This window comes from Scyliorhinus canicula, chromosome 2 (genome assembly GCF_902713615.1).
Source record: "Scyliorhinus canicula chromosome 2, sScyCan1.1, whole genome shotgun sequence".
Taxonomy (NCBI): domain Eukaryota; kingdom Metazoa; phylum Chordata; class Chondrichthyes; order Carcharhiniformes; family Scyliorhinidae; genus Scyliorhinus; species Scyliorhinus canicula.
In genome coordinates this window covers 116570130-116592901 of record NC_052147.1, presented here as the reverse complement: position 1 = coordinate 116592901, position 22772 = coordinate 116570130, and the positions used below count along the sequence as shown (strand labels likewise).

Sequence of the window (22772 nt, the reverse complement as noted above, 5' to 3'; positions counted from 1 at the left end):
ACTTTTCATTACTTAGGCATTCAGGTGGCACGGGGATGGGAGCAGCTACATGAATTAAATTTATGAGCAAATGAAGGAGGACTTCCGGAGGTGGGACTGCTCCCGTTGTCACTGGCGGGGAGGATACAGACCGTAAAAATGACGGTTCTCCCGAGATTTGTGTTTGTTTTCCATTGCCTCCCTATATTTATACTAAAGGCTTTTTTTAAGTGGGTGAATGCGGTGATATCTGGGTTTGTGTGGGCGGTAAAACCCCACGAGTAAGGAAAGTACTGCTGGAGCAGAGCCAAGGGGTGGGAGGGTTGGCACTACCGAAGTTTAGGAACTACTACTGGGCAGCAAATATAGCCATGATCAGGAAGTGGGGAGTGGGGGAGGGGTCGGTGTGGGAGCGGGTGGTGGCGGCCTCATGTAAGGTCACATGTTTGGGGGCATTGATAACGGTGGTGGCGACCCTGAGAGTCTGGGGGCAGTGGCGGCAACATATGGGAGTGGAGGGTGCGTCGGTGTTGTCTCCGATTTGTGGGATTCACCAATTTGTCCCAGGGAGGCTGAGTGGGGGGTTTCGGAGGTGGCAGAGAGCAGGGGTTGAGAGGCTGTGGGACCTGTTTATTGATGGGAGCATTCCCAATTTGTGAGATCTGTTTGAATTGTCGGGAGGGAATGGATTTTGGTATCTGCAGGTGAGGGATTTTGTGCGAAGGCAGGTGTCGACCTTTCCACTTCTACTGCCGCAGGGGATACAGGACAAGGTAGTCTCTAGAACGGGAGTTTGGGGAGGGGAAGATATCAGAAATCTATAAAGAACTTATGGAGTGGGAGGAAACCCAGATAGGTGTAAAGCGTAAATGAGAAGATGAACTGGGAGGGGAGTTAGAGGCGGGCCTGTGGGAGGATGCCCTGAGCAGAGTCAACACGTCCTCATCATGTGCCAGGCTCAGCCTGATACAATTCAAGGTGGTTCACCGGGTACACATGATGGTAGCCCGGATAAGCAGGTTCTCTGGGATGGTGGACAGGTCTGTGAGGTGTGCAGGACAGCCTGCAAATCATGTCCACATGTTTTGGGCATGTCCGAAGCTCAGGGGATTCTGGCAGAGATTTGTGAATGTCATGTCCACAGTGTTAAAAATGAGGGCGGCGCCGAGTCCAGAGGTGGCGATGTTTGGAGTGTCGGAAGACCTGGGAGTCCAGGGGCTGGGAGAAGCCGGCGTTTTGGCCTTTGCCTCCTTGGTAGCCCGGAGATGGATCTTATTAGTGTGGAGGGACTTGAAGCCCCTAAAATCAAGGGTTTGGGTTAGCGACATGGCTGGGTTTCTCAGACTTGAGAAATTAAGTTAACCCTGAGGAGATCAATGTCAGGGTTCGTTGGGAGATGGCAGCCATTTATCAGGTTCAATTAGAGGGGGCGGGGGTTTAGGGAGGAAGGGGGCAGGGGAAGTTAGCCTATTTTTGTTGGCTTCGGTGGGAACAGTGAGAGATGGAGGGGGTGTTACGCACTGAATTCTGTTTACATCTGAGTTTTCATCTTATGGGTGGTAAACAGAAAGCGGGACTGTTTCCAGGTCCCAAAACCCACCCGAGGGTTGAACAGTCACCCTTTTTGAATGTCGACCAGGGCAACCACTTAATTGCCATAGAAGCCAGTCCCCTAATAGTGAGGGGAGTGGGTGTGGAACAAAGGGTGTCCTTGGATGCAAATGGTTTGTTGTACATTTCGGAGCAGGGATGGAGGCGGGTTCATGTAGAGTGTCAGGGTTGTGGGCGCTGGCAACGGCGCCGCTCCAGGGCAGTATTCGCTGAGTCCAGTGGTGGTGGCTACATTGAAGATTTGGAGGCAGTCTCTGCAGCATTTTAGGCTGGGAGCGGGGTCGGGGGTAGATACCGATCAGGGGAAATCAAGGGTTTGAGCCGGGGAGGATGGGTGCGAGATTTCGGGGATGGGAGGAGAGGGGGATCAGGGAGATGAAGGATTTGTTTCTGGGAGGGCGGTTTGCGAGCTTGGAGGAGCTGAATGAGAAGTTTGGATTGGCGCGGGGGTAGTTTCCGGTATATTGAGGTGCAGGACTTTGCGAGGAACGTTTTCCTGACCTTCCCAATAGCACCTGCCTCCTCATTGGTGGAGGTGGTGCTGTCAGCGGGGGGGGGGGTGGGGGGGGGGGGGGGGTTGGAGAGGAGGGTCGGTGATTTCGGGGAGGAATTTGGAGGAGGACAATTTGTCCATGGAGGGGATTAAAGCCATGAAGGGCAGCACGGTAGCATTGTGGATAGCACAATTGCTTCACAGCTCCAGGGTCCCAGGTTCGATTCCGGCTTGGGTCACTGTGCGGAGTCTGCACACCCTCCCCGTGTGTGCGTGGGTTTCCTCCGGGTGCTCCGGTTTCCTCCCACAGTCCAAAGATGTGCAGGTTAGGTGGATTAGCCATGATAAATTGCCCTTAGTATTGGGTGGGGTTAATGGGTTATGAGGATTGGGTGGAGGTGTTGACCTTGGGTAGGGTGCTCTTTCCAAGAGCCGGTGCAGACTCGATGGGCCGAATGGCCTCCTTCTGCACTGTAAATTCTATGAGTATGATTAAGGTCAAGTGGGAGGAGGAGCTGGGGGTGGCATTGGAGGAGGGATTGAAGTGTGAGGTGCTGCGGAGGGTGAATGCCTCGACTTCTTCTGTGAGGCTGGGGCTGATACAGCTGAAGGTGGTGTACAGGGCACACCAGACAAAGTAAAGGACAAGCCAGCAGTTTGAGGGGGTCAAGGACATCTGTGAGCGATGTGGGAGGGGCCCTGCGAACCATGTGCATATGGTCTGGCCCTGCCTGAAGCTGGAAAGGTTTTGGAGGGCGATTTGCAGCATCCTTTTGGGGGTTTTGCATGTGGATGTGGAGCCCAGTCCCCTGGATGCCATATTCGGGCAGTCGGACCGGCCTGAGTTGCAGGCGGGGCAGATGTCTTAGCCCTATACACCACCTTGAGCTGGATGAGGCTCAGTCTCACACACAAGGAGGATGAATTCACTCTCCGCAATGCCTCACTCCATACCCTCGCCTCAAAACTCCCCTCTAGCTCCTCCTCCACCTGCATCTTTCTTCCTCCTCTGAAGCTCTCTCTCTCTCTCTCTCTCTCCGTCAACTCCCCATATATGTCCGATACCTGCCTTCCTTTATTTCCTCCGCGGATAGAAGAGCGCTGTGGCCGGCAGCTTCGGGAACGAGGACAATTCTTTTCTCATGAAGTGCCTAACGTCCAGGTACCGGAACCCATTCCGCTCACGCTAATTGGTACATCACTTCCAATTCCTCAAACTCCACAAACCTCCCCCCAATAAACAAAACCATACTTATATCCCCATGAACTGGTTCCAAATTGGGATACCCTCACAGCTTGCTTTGTGATACTCATTCGAATGGACTTCGTTCTAAGGTTAGAATTTCTGATGTTGAGACCAGGCGCACAGAAACAAAATAAGCTGAGGATTCTCAAAAATCTGCATCTGCACCACTTCCCCATTAAACATGACGTTCAGCTTGTTTTAAATTTGAATATCTGTTGAAATAAAGCTAATTATGCATCTCCTTAGCTTGAGATTTTGTTTCGTGATCACTCGGGGCTGAAGTGAGTGACAAGAAAATACGTCTGAGGCCTTTTTTTGTCTTCTTTTTTCAGTTTTTTTGTGGTATGTTTTTAGACCCGTTAAACAATCCTGTCAAAATAATTTTTTTTTATTTTTGGGCTTTCGGTTTTATTCTATTGCACTCCAATCACAGGATTTAAATGGCTTTTGTGACTCAAGATGAATCATAGAATCCTAACAGCGCAGAAGGAGGCCGTTTGGCCCATCAAGTCTGCACCAACCCTCCGGAAGAGCACCCCACCTAGGCCCACTCCCTGGCCCTATCCCCGTAACGTCATAACCCCACCTAACCTGCACATCCCTGGACATTAAGGGGCAATTCATCATGGTCAATCGGCCTAATCGGCACATTTTTGGACTGTGGGAGGAAACCAGAGCACCCGGAGGAAACCCAAGCAGACACAGGGAGAAAGTGCAAACTCCACACAGTCTCATTTCTACTTCTCTTGGTTCTGTGTTGCTAATAGAATCATACATGGCAATGCAGTCATTCGTGCTTGTGACAATTAGCCCCCCCCCACCCCCGCAGTGGCTCTGTCGCTGTAGCCCTGTAAAATTATAATTTTCAGGTAGTTATCCAGTTCCCATTTGATGGTAACTTTTGAATCTGCTTCCCTTACAGGTTGTGTATTCCAGATCACAACAACTCGGTCCATGAAACAAATGTCGGTGGTTGGATTTCATGGTTAATTATCTGGGCCGGGATTCTCCACTGCAGAAACTAAGTTTTGACGCTGTGACTGGATCAGTGGACTTCTACGACAACTAAATTGGCAGCGGTCCCGGAGCAATTCATTTTAAAAAATTAATTTAGATTACCCAATTCTTTTTTTTCCAATCAAGGAACAATTTAGCGTGGCCAATTCAACTACCCTGCTCAAATTTTTGGGTTGTGGGGTTGAGTCCCACGCAGACACGGGGAGAATGTGCAAACTCCACACGGACAGTGAACCAGAGTCGAGATCGAACCTGGGACCACGGCGCCGTGAGGCAGCAGTGCTAACCACTACGCCACCGTGCTGCCCCGGTTTCTAACAATCCTACTTGTAGAAACAGCTTCTCCCTAATTATGCTATCGGCGCACTTCAGAGTTCCCTTTAGCTTTCCAGCTTCTCTAGTCTCTCCACATTGCTGAACTCCCTCGTTGCTGGCACCATTCTGAGAAATCTCCTCGTCACCCTCTCCAAGGCCTTTTCACACTACCTAAAGTTGAACGCCTAGATTTGAACTCAATACTCCAGCTGAGACTGAATCAGAGTTTTATCAGGGTGCAGGGTCCTTGATTTCTCACTCTATAAACTGGAGAATTGGGAAGCAAGCCCAGAGGCTTTGATACCTCGAAGCTGGGACAAAATGGTGGTCCCATGTGTATACCCGCTGGCAGCTTGACCCTCTTAGCAATTTTAACAAAGTGATGACCTAGTTGGTTACCCTCTGGTCTCGGCATCCAATTCAGGATGGAGAGTGTGGAGGGATGTAGATGCTGCTAGCCCAGAGGCAGGGCAGCTCTGAAGCCTCGGCTGATCAAACTGGACAGGTGACACTGCTGAGGCAGGTTGAGTATCAAGAGGGCAGCAAAAGGTGGAGAGGTAAGTAAAAGATTTAAAACCAAAGGGCAGCACGGTGACAGAGTGGGTAGCACTGCTGGTTCACGGCGCCGAGGACTCGGGTTCAATCTCGGTCACAGGTCACTGTCCGTGTGGAGTTTGCACATTCTCCCCATGTCGACCTAGGTCTCACCCCCACAACCCAAAGATGTGCAGGGTAGGTGGATTGGCCACGCCAAATTGCCCTTTAATGGAAGAAAATAATTGGGCACTCTAAATTTAAAAAAAGATTTAAAATCAGAGGGGTCAGGCTGACTGGTCCCTCCAGGCAGCCCCCTGGGGCAGGGGGAAGCTGTCTCTGTCATGGACCCTCTGACTCCAATGGCTCCTTGGATGGCCACAGAGGATGGCCACCTCCATGAATATGGCATCTTCCCCACATCACATAGGGCTGTCCTGCCACCAGTAAAATGCCAGCACCCAGGAAAATAGCCCTTAATAAAGCATTTACTTACTTAAAATAGCTGCCCACATCCAATTGGCAGGCAATTGATCCTTACCTTGTCTCGTCACTGGGAAACATTGTTTGAATATCCTTTTACCGTTTACATGTTTGTAAAATGTTTTTTTAATTTTTCCCTTTTATATTACCCACTAAACCTTTCACATACTGTCTCTCTATGCCCCTATTTATAAAGTTCATGATTCCATACACTTTATTAACCATTTACTCAACCTGTGCTGCCAACTTCCAATTATTTGTGCATCTATATCTGCAGGTGAGAATGTGCATCATCTGTATCTGAATTATCTCTATTTTTATTAATTCATGGGCTATGGACGTCGCTGGCTAGGTCAGCATTTATTTGTCCTTGAGAAGGTGGTGGTGAGCTGCCTTTTTAAACCGTTGCAGTCCATGTGGTGTGAGCACATCCACAGCACTATTCTGTGGATGAATTTCCAGGATTTTGACCCAACGACTGTGAAGGAATAACATTATATTTCCAAGTCAGAATGATGAGTGAGTTGGAGGGGAACCTCCTGGTGGTGTGGCTCCCATGTGTCTGCTGCCTTGCCCTTCTAGATAGTAGTGGTTGTGGATTTGAATGGTGCTGCCTCAGGAGCTTTGTGAGTTCCTGCAGTGCAGCTTGTAGATGGTACACACAGTGCGTTGATGGTGGAGGGAGTGAATGTTTGTAGATGTGGTACCAATCAAGCAGGCTGCCTTGGTCTGGATGGTGTCAAGCCTTTTGAGTGTTATTGGAGCTGTACTCCAATTGAAGGCCTTCCATTGCTCTTATACAATATTAGTGGTAATGTTTTGATTCCAATCCACCTGGGATGGACTCCTTTGCAATTCACTAAAATTAGTTCTCCACCAGTTGAGTCTGTCCATCTTTGATTCCTTGTTCCTTTCCACCATCTACGTTAACCTAATATTTTGTCACCATTGTTTATCAAGTGCTCTTCTGCTGAAACACACTCCACTTGCCCTATTCCATTCTCCAAAAGTACATCCAGCACCACTTCCTTCCTCATTGCACAGGCCTGTTGATTCCCCAGGGAGGATTTAGTTTTGCACAAAGAAAAAAGACCAAAATCTTCACAAACAGTGAATTAACATTGTGGTAATGCCACTGGACTAGTAATAATGCTCTGGAGACCCATGTTCAAACTCCACCAAAGCAGCTGGGGGAATTTAAATTCAATTGATAAAATCAATCAATTACTAAATATCTGGAATTGAAAGTTGGTCACAGTAATAATGAAAATGAAATTATCATCAATTGTCGTAAAACTCTGTCTGATTCGCTGTAGTCTTTTAGGGAGAGAAATCTGCTGTGCTTACCTGGTCTGGCCTACATGTGATTCCAGACCTACAGCAATGTGGTTGATTCTTAATTGCCCTAGAGATAGCCTGGCAAGGCATTCAGTTCAGGGGCAATTAGGGAACGGCAACAAATGCTGGCCTTGCCAGCGACATCCAGACCTCAGGAAGTAATTTTTATAATTAGCAAGTGTGAATGTTTTTCTGATGAAAAAAAAAACATAATTGTTCAGAGAGAATAAAATGTTTTAATTAGAATTGCCTTCTTTGAAGTCCAGCTATAAATATAACAACACAAAACAGAAATAGACAGTACTAGTTAAAAAAATATGTCCAAAATACAGCACAAGGAACAAGGGTGTCCTTTCAGTACAATCTTCAATTGTTTAAATAGGATTTAAATGAAAACAGAGATTTTTGACAGAACAAAATATTTACTGTTCTTGTGAATGCTTTATTTGCAAAAAGTAAATCTGCTTTGTGTTCATAAACATAGAAAAAGATTTGACAATATGTGCATCATCTGAAGGAAAATAAGTATCGCTTTCTAAACTTCCTCCAAAATGTAACTGGTTGCAGCTTTAGGTGGAGGAAGCCTTCACTTCTATATTCCAGTGCGACACATTCAGGCAAATAATAGAAAACACATTTCAGAAAATAGATTACCAATAAAAAACATTAATGACAATGCTGTGGCCTGGATTTCTGCAGAGGTGTAACCATTCTAGGGACATTTGAAAATGGCAGGTGGGACCCGATTCCAGGATTCCTGACACCACATCGGCACACCCAATTTTTGATTTGTCGTGAGACAAGGGTGTGGGGAGCCGGCCGCACACTGCACTCATGGTCTGGCAGCTCCATTGCTGGCCTCCTATTTCCTAGCTGCCCGCAGACGTTGTGGACTGGGACAAGCTTCTCCATGACATGCAACTCACAATCCCTCAGAGGATTCCTGTGCCATAGTCTGGATTCGGGAATGTATTGAAAGGTAAGTTCAAAAGGTCATACCCATGCCCCCTCCATTCCAACTCAGTGCTAACTCTGCCCCGCCTACAGCTGAAGGTGGTGTATAGGGCGCATCTCACAAAGTCGAGGATGATCCGACTCTTTAAGGGGGTAGAGGATGTTTGTGAACGTTGGGGGGGGGGGGGGGGGGGGGGGGGGGCGCAAACCACGTTCATATGTTTTGGTCCTGTCCAAATCTGGAGGGTTACTGGAGGGAGGTGTTCAGGGTAATTTCGAAGGTGGCACATGTGAGGTTTGAGCCTGGTCCTCTGGAGACCATGGGCTGGATTCTATGCCCCACCGCGCCACATTTCTATTTCACCCTGCCGGTGGGATGCTCATTTATGCCGGCTGGTCAATGGGGTTTCCCATTGTGGGGCAGCCCCACGCCGTCGCCCCCCCCCCCCCCCCCCCCCCCAACTGCCGGTAAAACGAAGCATCCCGCCAGCATAGAATCCAGCCCAATATTCGGGGTATCGGATTGGCCGAGGTTGGAAGCGGGTGCAGAGGCAGATGTAGCCTTCGCCTCGCTGATCGTCCAAAGGCGGATCCTGGTGGGGTGGAGGTCAATCTCTCCACCCTGTGCCCTGGTGTGGTGGGGGTATCTGTTGGAGATTTTAACACTCGAGAAGGTGAAGTTTGAGTTGAGGGGAATGACGGAAGGGTTCTACAATTCATGGGCTTTGTTTATTGTGCACTTTCAAGAATTGGATGACATCGAACATTAGCAGGGGGTTGGGGTGGGGGAGGGGGTTGGACTGTGTGTGTTGTTGATGCCTGTATTGGCGCAGAGTGGATTCCTGATTCCTTTTGTTTGATGTTTGTATTTAAAATGTTGAGGGTTGTTTGGGGGAAGGTGGGAGGAAGGAATTGTTGGCCAGGGGATTGGCATTGTATGTGTTACAGTTGATTATTTGTCGTGGGTGTAAATTTGGATGAAAATGTGAAAAAGGAGAATAAAAAATATTTTTTAAATCTCTCCCCCACCAATCCCCATGATCCCTTCCTTATAGCCCACATGCCAACTTATGGCCCTCCATACCTAAAAACCCAATATACACTATGTACAGAACCATATAGTAATGACATGTGTGGAACTGCTCAGAAACAAAACACCCATTCACTAATAATTTTAGATAAACTGCTGTTGCTACAACCCTCTAAAATTATCACAGAGACCAATAAGTATCAACAGAGGATTTATTGTTCCATATCTCTTAATATTGTGCAAATAAACATTGGAACATTAACAAAAGAGATCACAGAAAGAACAACTTATTATAACCACTTAAAGATGTCAATCAAATGAAGTTAGCAGTTCTTTCCAGTTGTCAAAAGAAAGCCCCGACCATAATAACTCTTTTATCAGTCTGGGCTCTCAGTCAATCCTCTTGGATCTAACCAGCCATCTCTGTGGTTGCCCAGGATTTTCTACCAGAGTTCTACTGGGACTTCATCCTGCACTTGCTCCCCCTGGAGTGCAGAATGTGACATTCGGGGGCCTTTCTACTTGTGTGGGGTGGGGGGTTGGCGGTTGAGATATATCGCAACTCAAGCTTCATGTCTTGATAGTGAATACCCATCCCTGTGTATCTGGGGTCTGTTCTCTCATTTATTTTTATGGCACGTTCATTTGTAACAATGGGCTAGATTTTATAATTGTTCTGGGGTCTGGACAGAAGCCAGGCAGGCATGGAATCTCAAGCAGCCGGCCCAATGTGCTGGTTCTCCACCATGATCCCAACCTCGAGCCATTTTCAGCCTCAATTCGGAGCAATTACTTATAATTACAGGGACGATCCCGCATTGACTCAGAGTTTCGGAGCAGAAAGTGAGGGAGATAGGGGGCACAATAGATCATGCAAGAGATTTCTACAACTCATCTGCTTCATCCTGGATCACAACGTCTTCACCTTCATCCAGACACACGGAGCAGCCATAGGGACCAAATTCGCACCTCAATATGCCAACATCTTCATGCACAAGTTCGAACTAGACCGCTTCACCGCACAGCACCTTCAACCGACGTTTTACACCAGATACATCGATGACATTTTTTTCCTTTGGACCTAAGGCGAAGAATCACTGAATTAGCTACACAATGACATCAATAAGTTCCATCCCACCATCAGACTTACCATGGACTACTCTCCAGAATTGGTTGCATTCTTGGACACACTTATCTCCATAAAGCACAGTTACCTCAGCACTTCGCTTTACCGCAAGCCCACGGATAACCTCACAATGCTCCACTTCTCCAGTTTCTGCCCTAAACACAATAAAGGAGCCATCCCCTATGGACAAGCAATCAATTTCATGCTACCCCCCGTTTAGGCAGGGAGGAGTGTGAAATAGAATGGATGGGCTTCCCCCTGGGTTCCCGCCCAACCAAACCTCTCAGCAATTTTACACTGGGATGGGCAAGCGAGGCCTCAGATTGGCCTCCCATCCTTGCCCCAATTGAGGCCGTTAAGTGGTCAATAATAGGCCACAAGGTTTCGGCTGGCCATGGAAAAGGACAAGGAACAATCCAGAACAGCAACAATTAATTGGGAGAAGCCAACTTCGATTGGATGAGAATGCATCAGAGTCAAGTGAATTGGAATCATATGTTGTCAGAAAAGATGGCGACTGAACAATTGGCCACCTTCGAAGAGAAAGTATTGCAGGCACTGCCAGGGTATATTCCTTTGAAGGGGAAAGGACAAATAAATCCAGGGCACTCTGGGTGACAAAAGAGAGATGGAGGTGAAGATGAAAAGGAAGTAGTGTGTGTACAACAGATGTCAGGTAGAAAATACAATGGAGAATCAGGACCAGAGGGGAAGTGGAAAAAACTAATAACAAAAGCAAGGAGAGAGCATGAAAAGATACTGGCAGCTAACATAAAAGGGAATCCTGAGGTCTTCTATAAGCATATCAATATTAAAAGGATGGTAAAAGTGTAGGACCGATTATGGATTTAAAAAAAGGGGACTTGCATGTGCAGGAGAAATAGCGGAAGTATTACTTGAGTACTTTGTAACTATTTTTAAAAGGGAAGATGCTACCTAAGCTAGGTGATAGAGGAGGTAACTGGCACACAAAGAATTTATAATTGAGAAGGAGGAGATGTTAGTAAGTACATCTTTCCTTAAAATTGATAAGGTATCAGGGCTGGATGAGATACATCAAAGAGTATTGAGGGAAGTCAGAGTGCAAATTGCAGAGGCACTAGTGATAATCTTCCCAGTATAGTCGACCTGGGTGGTCCCAGAGGGCTGGAGAATTGTGAATCTTACACCCTTGTTCAAAACTGGGTGCAAGGATTTTGCCAGTAACTACAGACCAGTCAGTTTGTCAACCCTCTTCCGCCGGCGTGGATCAAACCACCTACCTTACCAGAGGGAGCAGGCGGCGCGGACAGGCTCCGGGGTCCTGGAGGGGGCGCGGGGCGATCTGGCCCCGGGGGATGCCCCACGGTGGCCTGACCCACGATCGGGGCCCACCGATCGGCGGGCGGGCCTGTGCCATGGGGGCACTCTTTTCCTTCCGCCTTCGCTATAGTCTTCACCATGGCGGAGGCAGAAGTGACCCCCTCCCCTGCGCATGCGCGGGTATGACATCAGCAGCCGCTGACGCTCCGGCGCATGCGCGGACTTACGCCAAAGGCCGTCCACGCCAGCCGGCGGAATGCCAACCACTCCGGCGCGGGCCTAACCTCTCAAGGTGAGGGCTTGGCCCCTAAAGGTGCGGAGACTTCCGCACCTTTGGGGCAGCCCGACGCCTGAGTGGTTCACACCACTCCATCACGCCGGGACCCCCCGCCCCGCCGGGTAGGGGAGAATCCCGGCCCAGGTTTCTGTCCGTGTGGAAATTGCACATCATCCCCGTGTCTGCGAGGGTCTCACTCTCCACAACCCAAAGGTGTACAGGGTAGGCGGATTGGCTATTCTGAATTGCCCCTTAATTAGAAAAAAAGGATTGGGTACTTTAAATTAAAAAATATTAAGAGAGGAATTGAGTGCAAGTGTAAGGAGCTCATGGTAAACTTGATAAGACACCAGTTAGACCTCATCTGAAGACTGCATCTAGTTCTGGCACCATACTTGAGGAAGGATGTGAAGGCATTGGAAAGAGTGCAGAGGAGATTCACAAGAATTATTCCAGGAATAAAGAAGTGTAGCTATGAGAACAGATTGGAGAGGTTGGGAATGTTTTCCTTGGAGAAAAGAAGGTTTTCAAGATCCTGAGGGGCATGGACAGGGTAAATAGTGAGGAACTGTTTCCACTCAAGGGAGCATCAAGAACTAGAGGCCACAGAATCAAATAATTGGCAAATGAAGTAAAAGTGAAGTGAGGAGAATGCTTTTCACCCAGACGGTGATTGGAGTTTGGAGTGAATTTCCAGAAAGGGGATGGAGACAGATTTAATTGAGGTATTCAAAAGGGAATTGGATTGCTAGCTGAAAAGAAAGAATGTGCGAGGTTCGAGGGATATGGGGAAGTGGGGCTAGGTAGAATGCTCTTTCAGAGAGCCAGTGCAGACTCCAGGGCTGAATGGCTTCCTTTTGCACTGTAAAGATTATGGGCGGGATTCTCCGACCCCCCCGCCGGGTCAGAGAATCCCCGGGAGGAGGTGGAAATCCCACCCCGCCGCCCAGACGCAGCCTGCCGTATTCTCCGGTGTTATTTTTCGGGCGGAGGCAGGAATCACGCCACGCCGGTCGGAGGCCGTTGGCAGCAGCCCTCCTGGCAATTCTCCAGTCCCGATGGGCCGAGCGGCTGTCCATTTTTGGCCAGTTCTGCCGGTGTGGGTTACTCAGGTCCCACATGGTGGGACCTGGCAGATGAGTATGCGTGGGCGGTTCTTGGGGGGGGGGGGGGGCGCGGGAGGATCCGATCCCGGGGGGCCTCCATGGAGGCCTGGCCTGCGATCGGGGCCCACAGATCTGCGGGCGGGCTTATTCCATGGGGACATTTCCTCCTTCCGCCCCGACCATGGCAGAGCCTATAAGGGCCCCCTGCGCATGCAGCAAAATACGAAATACGCTGGCCGGTCTGCGCATGCGCGGAATCACGGCGGCAGTTCCACACATGAGCAAGATCACACCGGATGTTCCGCGCATGCACGAACTCGCGCCGGCCCTTCGCCGCCAGCTGGGGCGCACCAACCCCTCCGGCATCCACCTAGCCCCCTAGACAGGTGAGAATTCCTCACCTTGGGAGGCCCGTTGACGCCTGCGCAATTGGGGCCGGTTTTCCTGCCAGCATGGGGACTTAGCCCCCGGAAGGGAGAATCCCGGCCTATGTGATACATTCTACTCAATTATAAAGACCTTTCAAGTGATAACAGCACGTCCCCATAAAGCCCTTTTCAGATGGTTTTTTTCTTCCTTAAGTCCTCTCTCACTGCCATTCTTCCCCTAGTTCAAAAGGGGTATTTTAGCCACCCATCTCTTGGTCCAGTTCGCAAGATGTTTTCTCCTCCTAATTTATTTCCTCTTACCCCAACACCTCCTTAAACAACCCCTCCCCAAGCTCTCTTCAGCATTTTCTTTCCTTCCTATCTCACAATAGTTTTTGACGCTGCTTTACCATTCCAGGATTCCTGCTGCAGATGGGAATAATGCCTGGCTTTTTACAAGACCAGGAATTACCAACTGTAGCACAGAGACTGGTCCTGGAAGAAGTGCCGACAACAATTGCATTTATATAATCACTTTAACATATTAGCAAGCGCAATTTCACAACAACAACCTGGGGGTGTTTTTGCAGCGATCTTGTGGGGCAGTGGGTAGCAACCCTACCACTGGACCAGAAGCTCTGGGTTCAGGGTCCTACTTCAGGCCTTGATGGACACCGAACACCCTTCCAACATGGCAGGTGGTATGAGCAGGAACAGCACAAGAGTTGCCTGGTCTGCAGAAGACAATGGCAAACCGCTGCCTTTGCCAAGCATAATCATGGCCCAATCAAATGGAAATCTATGGTGGTCAATGTCCTCTTAGGGCATGGTACCAGGGGAGTACTCACTTAAATATATGTTTATATAAATATTTCTGTCATCGCAAGGAGTGATGCAATGTCACATCATGCAGCCACCTTTGTTAGCCTGCACAGTAAACAGGACATGTAGCAGCAGAAAGAGGAAACCTCCATTCGAGTCCCATGTTCAACCTGTACACTGGCCTTCAGCTTCCTTTATATTAGTCTAGAAAGACATATTGCAACACGGTGACAGAGGTGGGATACAAACTTTCCTACCTTGTTTCCATTCCCATGAATACAGTATCGCAGGCTGATGCCATAACTATTTACATAAACATGTATTTAAATGAGTATACATATTAGCAAGAACACCATCAATATTTGACAAGCTCATAATGAGATATTAGGATAAGTGATCAAAAGCTTGGTTAATGAGATAAGGATTTAAGGGGTGATGTAGAGGGTAAAGGGTTTGGGGAGACAGAGAGGTTGCAGGAAGAAAATCCAGAGCTTAAGGGGCTAGGCAGTTGAAGTCACAACCCCACCAATGATAGAGGGCTAAACAAATCAGGGTTTGGCAAGAGATCAGAATTGAAGGAGGACAGAGATTATTGAGAGTTGTAGGGATGGAGATGGTTATAGAAATAGAGAGTAGAAACGCCAGGGGCTGGTTTAGCACACTGGGCTAAATTGCTGGCTTTTAAAGTAGACCAAGGTAGGCCAGCAGCACGGTTCAATTCCCGTACCAGCCTCCCTGAACAGGCGCCGGAATGTGGCGACTAGGGGCTTTTCACAGTAACTTCATTGAAGCCTATTTGTGACAATAAGCGATTTTCATTTTCTTTTTCATTTCATTTCATTGAAGAATATGAATACAAGGATGAGAATTTTAAACTGAGGCATTGCAGGGTGACAGAATGGGGGTGGCTTCGGGGAAAGACAGAATTTGGGGATTAGGTTCAAGGTTAGTGGGATAGGAAACTGGCAGTGGGTTAGAGGATTGGGGGTGGGGATAGAGCATTGGAGGAGGGTATCAGGGTGAGAAGCCAGTATTAGGGATGAGGGCAGGATTAAGGGTCTTGGGACATGGTTAGAGGATGGGGGCGAAGATATGGGAATGGTACGGGAAATGGCGCTGAGATACAAGATCAGCCATAATCTGGTTGGATGGCGCAGCAGGTTTGATGGGCTGATTAGCCTACATCTGATCCTGTTTCCTTTGTTCCAATGTTGATCAATGAGCACAGGAGAGATGTGTGAATGGGATTTAATGCAATTTATAAGTTGGAGCCAGGACTGACGATTAAATAGTGCATGTATCGGGCAGCACGGTAGCATTGTGGATAGCACAATCGCTTCACAGCTCCAGGGTCCCAGGTTCGATTCCGGCTTGGGTCACTGTCTGTGCAGAGTCTGCACATCCTCCCCGTGTGTGCGTGGATTTCCTCCGGGTGCTCCGGTTTCCTCCCACAGTCCAAAGATGTGCGGGTTAGGTGGATTGGCCATGATAAATTGCCCTTAGTGTCCAAAATTGCCCTTAGTGTTGGGTGGGGTTACTGAGTTATGGGGATAGGGTGGAGGTGTTGACCTTGGGTAGGGGGTAGGGTGCTCTTTCCAAGAGCCGGTGCAGACTCGATGGGCCGAATGGCCTCCTTCTGCACTGTAAATTCTAAAATTCTATGTATCCATTGTGGCTGCCTGGCCACAGTGCTTTTAGTCATTGTCTTCAGAAAGGATCCACAAATCTGAAACACGCTCTAAAATTCAAACTATAAAATGGTTCTAACATAAAATGACATTCACAGATTTGTTTAGGAAGTGCAATTTGCAAAAATACAAGACCAGGTCAATAATTTATTTTCACACCAGATCCATGAGCCTTACAGTGAGGGTACAGAGTTATCTGTTTGTCGAACAGCAATACTAAATGTAAATCACAAAAGGTTATAAACATACACATTCATGCTGTTTAAAAACTGGTTAAAATCTGTGCAGGTCGACCAATGCCGGCCAAAACAAAAAAGAATAAAAATGTTTTTACATTAGAAACAAATAAATTATTAACAACTTCAAACGTAGAGCACAAATTTTAGTTTCACATTATTTTATAGTAAAAATACTGGCCACATAACATCATGGCAGCGTTTATACTTTGTGGAGTTTATCATACCAAATATACAATGCACTAAGTAGAATGATGAAAAACTGCTGATTTTCTTTTGTATAAAAAGATAACACTTTAGTGTTGAAAATTGATCCAAAGCATTCAGCTGGTCAGTAAAGTTCAATCTGCATCCTTCGTCTGGTTGCATAAAAGATCACCTACCAATGTGACTCGACAGACCAGATTATGGTCAAGTTTGTGTTTCCAGAAATGGTGGAAGAAATAGAAAGCGGTCAGTTTCACAGTGTGTCAACAAAACTAGGGCGTGAATTTACCGACTGTGTTCCAGGACGCAGCCGGGAAATCCCGCGAGAGGCCTCTTCCGGGATTCCTGACGGTCGGAAAGCCCCGCGAGATCCAACGAGATCTTGCGAGACTTTGCGATCTGGATCCCGCCCCATAGTTAAGTGAGGTTAACTGCTGACTTAACTATTCATACACCCGATCTACCAGCGCCCGGGAGACCCCAGCTGGGCACCATTTAGCACTGGTCCCCAGGCTGAACGGCACTTTGGGTGGGGAGGGGATCACCCCAGGTGGTTGGCCTCTGAGCAGGGTGGCACCCTGGCACTACTGATGTCACCCAGTCACTGGCTCTGCCAACCTGGCACCCTGACAGTGCCACTCAGGTGCCAGTCTGGTGGCACTACCAGGGTGGAAGCAGCAAGGTACCCAGGTGGCATTTTGCCCATTCTGGGGATCAGACCTCGAGGTGCCCTGCCCCTATCAGGTGGGATGCAGTGGACCCCACAACAGGTGAGTCGTAGCATTGTGGGGATGGGTCCGGGGTTGCGTAGGGGCAGGAGATCGGAGCGTAACAGTAATCCAGACGCCTGAACTATTAATTGCAGCCTGTACGGAGCTCAAATGCCGGAATTGAAATCTGAGAATTTGAATTCAGTTCTTTTTTTGAAAGTTAGAAATAAAGAAGTACTGTCAGTAAGAGTGACCATGAAGCTGTCAGTTTGCCGTAAAATCCTCGTAAGTTCTTTCGGGAAGGAAAACTGCCATCTCAGTTAGGCCTTTTTGTGACTCCAGTCCCACATTGATGCAATTGACTCTGAACATGCCTGTGATGTGCCCCAGGAAGCCACTCGACTGCAGCAAGCAAATCAAGAAGAATGTCCATCAGGGAGTGGGTAATAACTGCCAGCAGTGCCCACATCCAAGAATATAATTTAAAAAGAAACTGATAGCGCAGCACGGTGGCGCAGTGGGTTAGCACTGCGAAGTGGAGTTTGCACATTCTCCCCGTGTTTGCGTGGGTTTCGCCCCCACAACCCAAAAGATGTGCAAGTTAGGTGGATTGGCCACACTAAATTGCCCTGAAAAAATAAAATGAATTGGGTACTCTAAATTTAAAAAATTAATAAATAAAAAGAAACTGATGTAAAGGATTGAATTGTGATGAGCAGTTGGAAGAATCAAAACTGCTGCCCTCACTTGAGTATAGACAGGGTCCTCTGTGTGACTGTGGGTAAGCTTAAGACCACATTCAAAAGACGAGCTGGAAAGGGGATAGGGTAGCCATCGAAGTATGTTTCATGTGTAGATTAACCAGTAGCCTAGAGTTGCTGTTTGCCCGCTCACTGTCACGATAAACAGACAAAACCCAGTTTAAAAAAAAATGTTTCAGCACTCCGATATAAATTGTATAAGAAAATAAATCATTTTTGAACAGTTAGTAGGTCAATCCCTTTTGGGATTTAGCAATGTCAATCAGAGTACCACCCACTCATTCTTCCACATCAAAATATGGAACTGTGTACACAGTTCTGAAGATACGGTAAATAGAGCTCTTCAGTTGAAGATGAACAACAGCTCTGGGTACAAGTCCTTCTCATCAGAACTTAGAGGAATGTTGTATTCAATACCTCATTTTTTTCGTGAAAGTTTGACACACATGACATAGACATTGCTATGATACTCTGTGCTACAGAGATCCATGGGGCTGAGTTTCCAAAATAATGTCGACTGTTGTTCGATTAATTCAAAAGGCTAAGAGTCCACTTTAGGAAAAATGCTGACTTTATTGTTCCGACTTATCTTCCAGTCTGTTCTGAACTTTGGCTGCTTTTCAGTTGTTTGAATGAGCTCTTCTGGTGTGTTGCCCAAGGGAGGCAAGAGCCTTTTCTTGCTGTTCCGTGTCTCAGAAAGCCACTGTGGAGGCAGTTCGAATGGGCCAAAGCCAAACTGCATTGCATACTTGTCAGAGATTGCGTCTGAATCTGGAGATGCCGCTGCTGCTCCCCCAACGGCAGCGGAGTCATTGTTAGTGTGTGCGGCAAATTGTTCCACTAAAGTCTGTTCCACCTCCAAACTGGTGGTAGCTATTTCTTTCTGTCGGCACTCAGTGGATGCAAGCGACTTAATCTCATTTTCCTCGTCCTCCTCCTCGGGGGGTTTGAAGATCTGCTGCTGCCCGATGTGAAACATTTCAAGCAACTGACTACCCGAACGGACCCCAGGCTCGAGAGTGGCATCAGTGAGGCCACCGGAGCTTACGATGTTCCGTCTACTGTACCTGCGATGAAGCTGAATGACAGTCCCCACTAAGCATTTCCGAACGGACTTATTAACAGTCAGAAAGAGTAATGGGTTAGTGAGCAGCGAAACCTTGGGCAGCCAGACTGCCGTCAGCATTAAAAAGACAGAGATGTCGGAGATGTTAAGAATGGTTCGGTAAATCACGAAAACCATATAGGGGACGCTACAAACAATGAAGATGAGCACCATGGAGAGAAGCATAGCGTGCAGTTCTGCCTCCCGCTGGGAAACATATGGAATTGAAATTGTGTTCTGCGGAGTTCGTAAAGCAGCAATGATCACTTTCTTCTTCTGGCTGGCTCTGAGAGCTCTGCGGATCAGAATCATGAACAAGAATACCACGGCAATGGGCAGAATCACCGTGGTGATGTTGTATACAATTACATAAGCCAGGTGCCCGAAGGAATAGCTCCAGGAACTATTGCACGTGGACATGGCATAGACATCTGAAACATTGGTCACTGCGAAAACTGGAACACTTGCTAAAACTGCATGAATCCAAATGTAGATCACCAAGTCCCTGGATTTTGTATCCGAGATCTTCCTTTCTAAAGGATACAAGACAGAGTAATACCTGTAATTAGAGAGAGAAAAGAACAATCAATGAATGCACAAATCTCTCTACCTCTTTCAATCTCTTTGAATCTATGCGCAGTAAAAGTCTTGCCACACTTCAGACATCTTTGATATTGCCTGCATATATAAAACTTACTTACAGTTCATGATTTTCCCTCACTATTTACTGTTCACTTAGCTTATTACATTGCCCTGTCAACTTTCCAGCTATGGCTGGATTTTCTATCTCCGCCTGGAACATCTAGGGAGGCAGCAAAAAGTCCATTGGCTTTTGGCAGGACTGCCTTACCTATACCTTACCTATGTCTCCGAGCTCAGTGCCTCTATGCTATTTGTTACAATCACTTCTAATTGGCTACTTCACGCTAATGTGATTCGCTCTGAAACTGGCTCTCCGAATCACATTCGCCAGATTTTTTTTTGACAGAACCAAATGGATCAACAATTCATGGCAGTACCAGCAAGTGTTTCAAATAAATTTTCAATTCCTGCTCTTTGATTCTGCTCATCTCTGATTAGGGTGATCGCTTTCAAGAAAAATAACATTTGAAAATTGAGTCCTTGGAGAAAATCAACAACTCAAACTCGGCCTTTGAAACCCCTGGTGGAAAGTTAAATTGTTGGTTATATGATTGGTCTGCAGAGGAACAGAGATGCAGAGGGGGTCATTCAAACCCTCAAGCATGTTCCTCCATTCAGTCAAGTCATGGCTGATCTCTATCTTCACTGCATTCAGCTCTATCTTCCTTTACCCTTGTCCAGCAAAAATCTAGCAATCACAGATTGAAAATGATCAACTGAGGGAGCAATTGCCTCTTTTTGTCAGAGACAGCTCCACACTTCTCAAATCCTTCACATGAAGAGGTGTTTTCTGACTGCACTCATGATTGGCGTATCTCTGCACATCTTTGGACTGAGGGAGGAAACAGGAGCATCCGGAGGAAACCCACGCAGAACTTGCAAACACGACAGAGGCAGTTACTCAAGGCCGGAATTGAACCCGGGTCCCTGGCGCTGTGGGGCAGCAGTGCTAACCACTGTGCCACCATGCCGTTGGTGACTTATTGGGTGTGAGTCCCCCGAATGAAGTGTTCGTTCCCACCAATAGAAAAACAGGAGTGATTCCCGTTGGCACTAGGAGCGAATTTGACGTTCCATGTGATGGTACTTAGAATCTTTTAAAAAACAACATCAGTGGGTTTTTTGCCATTCTTTGGCACGTAGTCATTTTTTAAAAGAGGATCTGGGTTTTCCCTGGACCTGAGAGGGGCAAGGCCTAACCTCTCTGATGGGACTTGCTCCTCAGAGATTGGAAGGGCACCCCAAAATCAGAATGATGCTGCAGCAACCCCACGGCAGCCAACCACCCCCCCCCCCCCCCCCCCCTCCCCTCCACCCCTCCCAACCAGCTGCCAACCTGGATTGCTGGTCTTTCCAGGAAGGTCTTCAGAACAAAGAGACAGCCTGTTTTTAAAAAAACTGCAGTTAGAAAAACAGCAGCTCCTCAGGGTTAATGGACCCCATCACTAATAAACAACAATTATCCTTCCTATGATGCTGCGTGGATCTGTCAATCAAGAGGCAATGGTGGCGAAGTTGGATATAAAAAATGCAGTTCAAAGCTTTAAGGCTTCTAGGCATGCACAGACTTGAAAAAGATATAGGGCAATGAAATTGACAGTGAAAAAATCAGTTAAAAGGTTTCCACCATGTTAAGGGGCATACTTGTACCATCATTTCATGCTAACAGACAGTTTAAAAGGGTTAAAGCTGCAGATGACCCGCGACCTGAGCTGCTCCAGCCCAACAGAATCCCCCTACAACTTCCACCCCCCATGAAGGACCCCCCTCAGCACCTGGAGGCAAGTGTAGGGAGGGTACTCACCACCTTGCCACCCATTGGAGTGCAAGCTGCCAGGCCCCAGTTTGTGAGGATTTGCACCAATTTACGCCAGTGGAATTCCCAGCTGGGGCTGCTGGAGCATCCCAGGAAGCAGGTGAATCCAGCGCCCTGCCGTAAATGACATGGTAGCACATGGTTAGCACGGTTGCTTCACAGCTCTAGGGTCCTAGGATCGATTCTCGACTTGGGTCACTGTCTGTGTGGAGTCTGCACATTCTCTGTGGATGATCTTGAGCTTAAGATCCGGCCCGCCGATTCTCCGGCGCCGATTCTCGGGCGACCGCGGGATCGCCGCCGTGCCGGGCGGGGGCCATTGAAACCCCCCCCCCCCGGCGATTCTCCAGGCTTCGACAGACCGAGTGCCCGTTGAGTTCGGCCGAGTCCCGCTGGCGAGGGTTATGTATGGTCCCACCCGGCGGGACCTCGAAGTTCTGTCGGCGGGGGCCGTCCTGGTGAGAGGGGGGAACGGGGGATCCGACCTGGGCGGGGGGGGTGGGGCCCTACCGATCGGCGGGGGGCTAGTCCCGTGGGGGCCTTTGTTCCTCTGCGCCGGGCCCCTGTAGGGCTTCGCCATATTTCCCGGGGGCTTGCGCGGAGACAGGAACCCACGCGCATGCGTGAACTCGCGCCGGCCGTGGCACGCCGGCTTTCGGGCGCCGGAGCTGCGGATAGCACTCCTGCGCCGTACTAGTCCCCTCGGAAGGGGTGGATACCTGTCACTTGAGACCCGTTGACGCCGGAGTGACTCGTGCCGCTTTTCACGCCGGCATCAGAACTTGGCCACGGGATTGGTGAATCCCGGTCTTGGTCTCTGACTGATGTCGATGTGATTAAGCCTCCTCTCGTGAGTGCTTTTTGCTTGATTTCAAAATCCAATTCAAGGATCATTATCCCACAGAGATAAACGTCAGAATATATTGTGGCTTCTAACTGTGCAAAAACGTTTGCTACCACTACATGTCCCTAGCCAAAGTATCGAATTACACAAAACAATTTTTGAAACAGACTTCTCAATTGTTGCAAGTTGCTGCTATCATGCTGGTTTTGAATACAGGATGGATCAGCAACCATACAGTGAGTTGGCTGCAGAACACATGAAATAAAAGAAAAGCGAAAAGAGATATTTCATATATAAGATGAGAGGATATTTGCTAGATTTGTATTCAAGGTCATGAAAGGTTTGTACAGAGTAGGCATCGGGGTGGAAGGGTTGAGAAGCAGGGTACACAAATTGATGATGATTGGCAAATAAACCAATGGCAGCAAATGGTTAGGATCCACAGGTGTCTGAAGAAAAACAGGAAAGGGCTACGAGGAGCAGGTAGGGAAGTAGGACAAGTTAAGTTGATCTCACAAAGAGCCAGCATGGGAGAGATAGGCCAAATGGCCTTCTTCCGTGCTACAACCATTCTATAATTAGCCACAAAATAAAAACATGCTACTAATCTTAACCTTACTTACAGACTTACGAGAGTGATCAAAAATAGAACAAGTGATCTGATGGCAATTAGACTGTTGATTTAAGGAAGTACACCTGTTACTTTTATTTCTACAGCTAAATCATGTCACAGATTCTTCCCCAAGTATTGCTGCATAAGAA

General features: G+C 47.9%; 1 protein-coding gene across 3 annotated transcripts in view; it reads right to left on the bottom strand.

The window, feature by feature from the left end:
* Positions 1–15788: 15788 nt before the first annotated feature.
* Positions 15789–22772, bottom strand: part of gpr176 (G protein-coupled receptor 176) — a 90495-nt gene continuing 83511 nt past the window's right edge. For all 3 annotated transcript variants that reach the window (XM_038785678.1, XM_038785661.1, XM_038785669.1), the window contains exon 3: positions 15789–19267. In XM_038785678.1, the coding sequence (XP_038641606.1) occupies positions 18145–19267 (1123 nt within the window). In that variant the 3' untranslated portion in view covers positions 15789–18144. The remainder of the gene's footprint in view (positions 19268–22772) is intronic.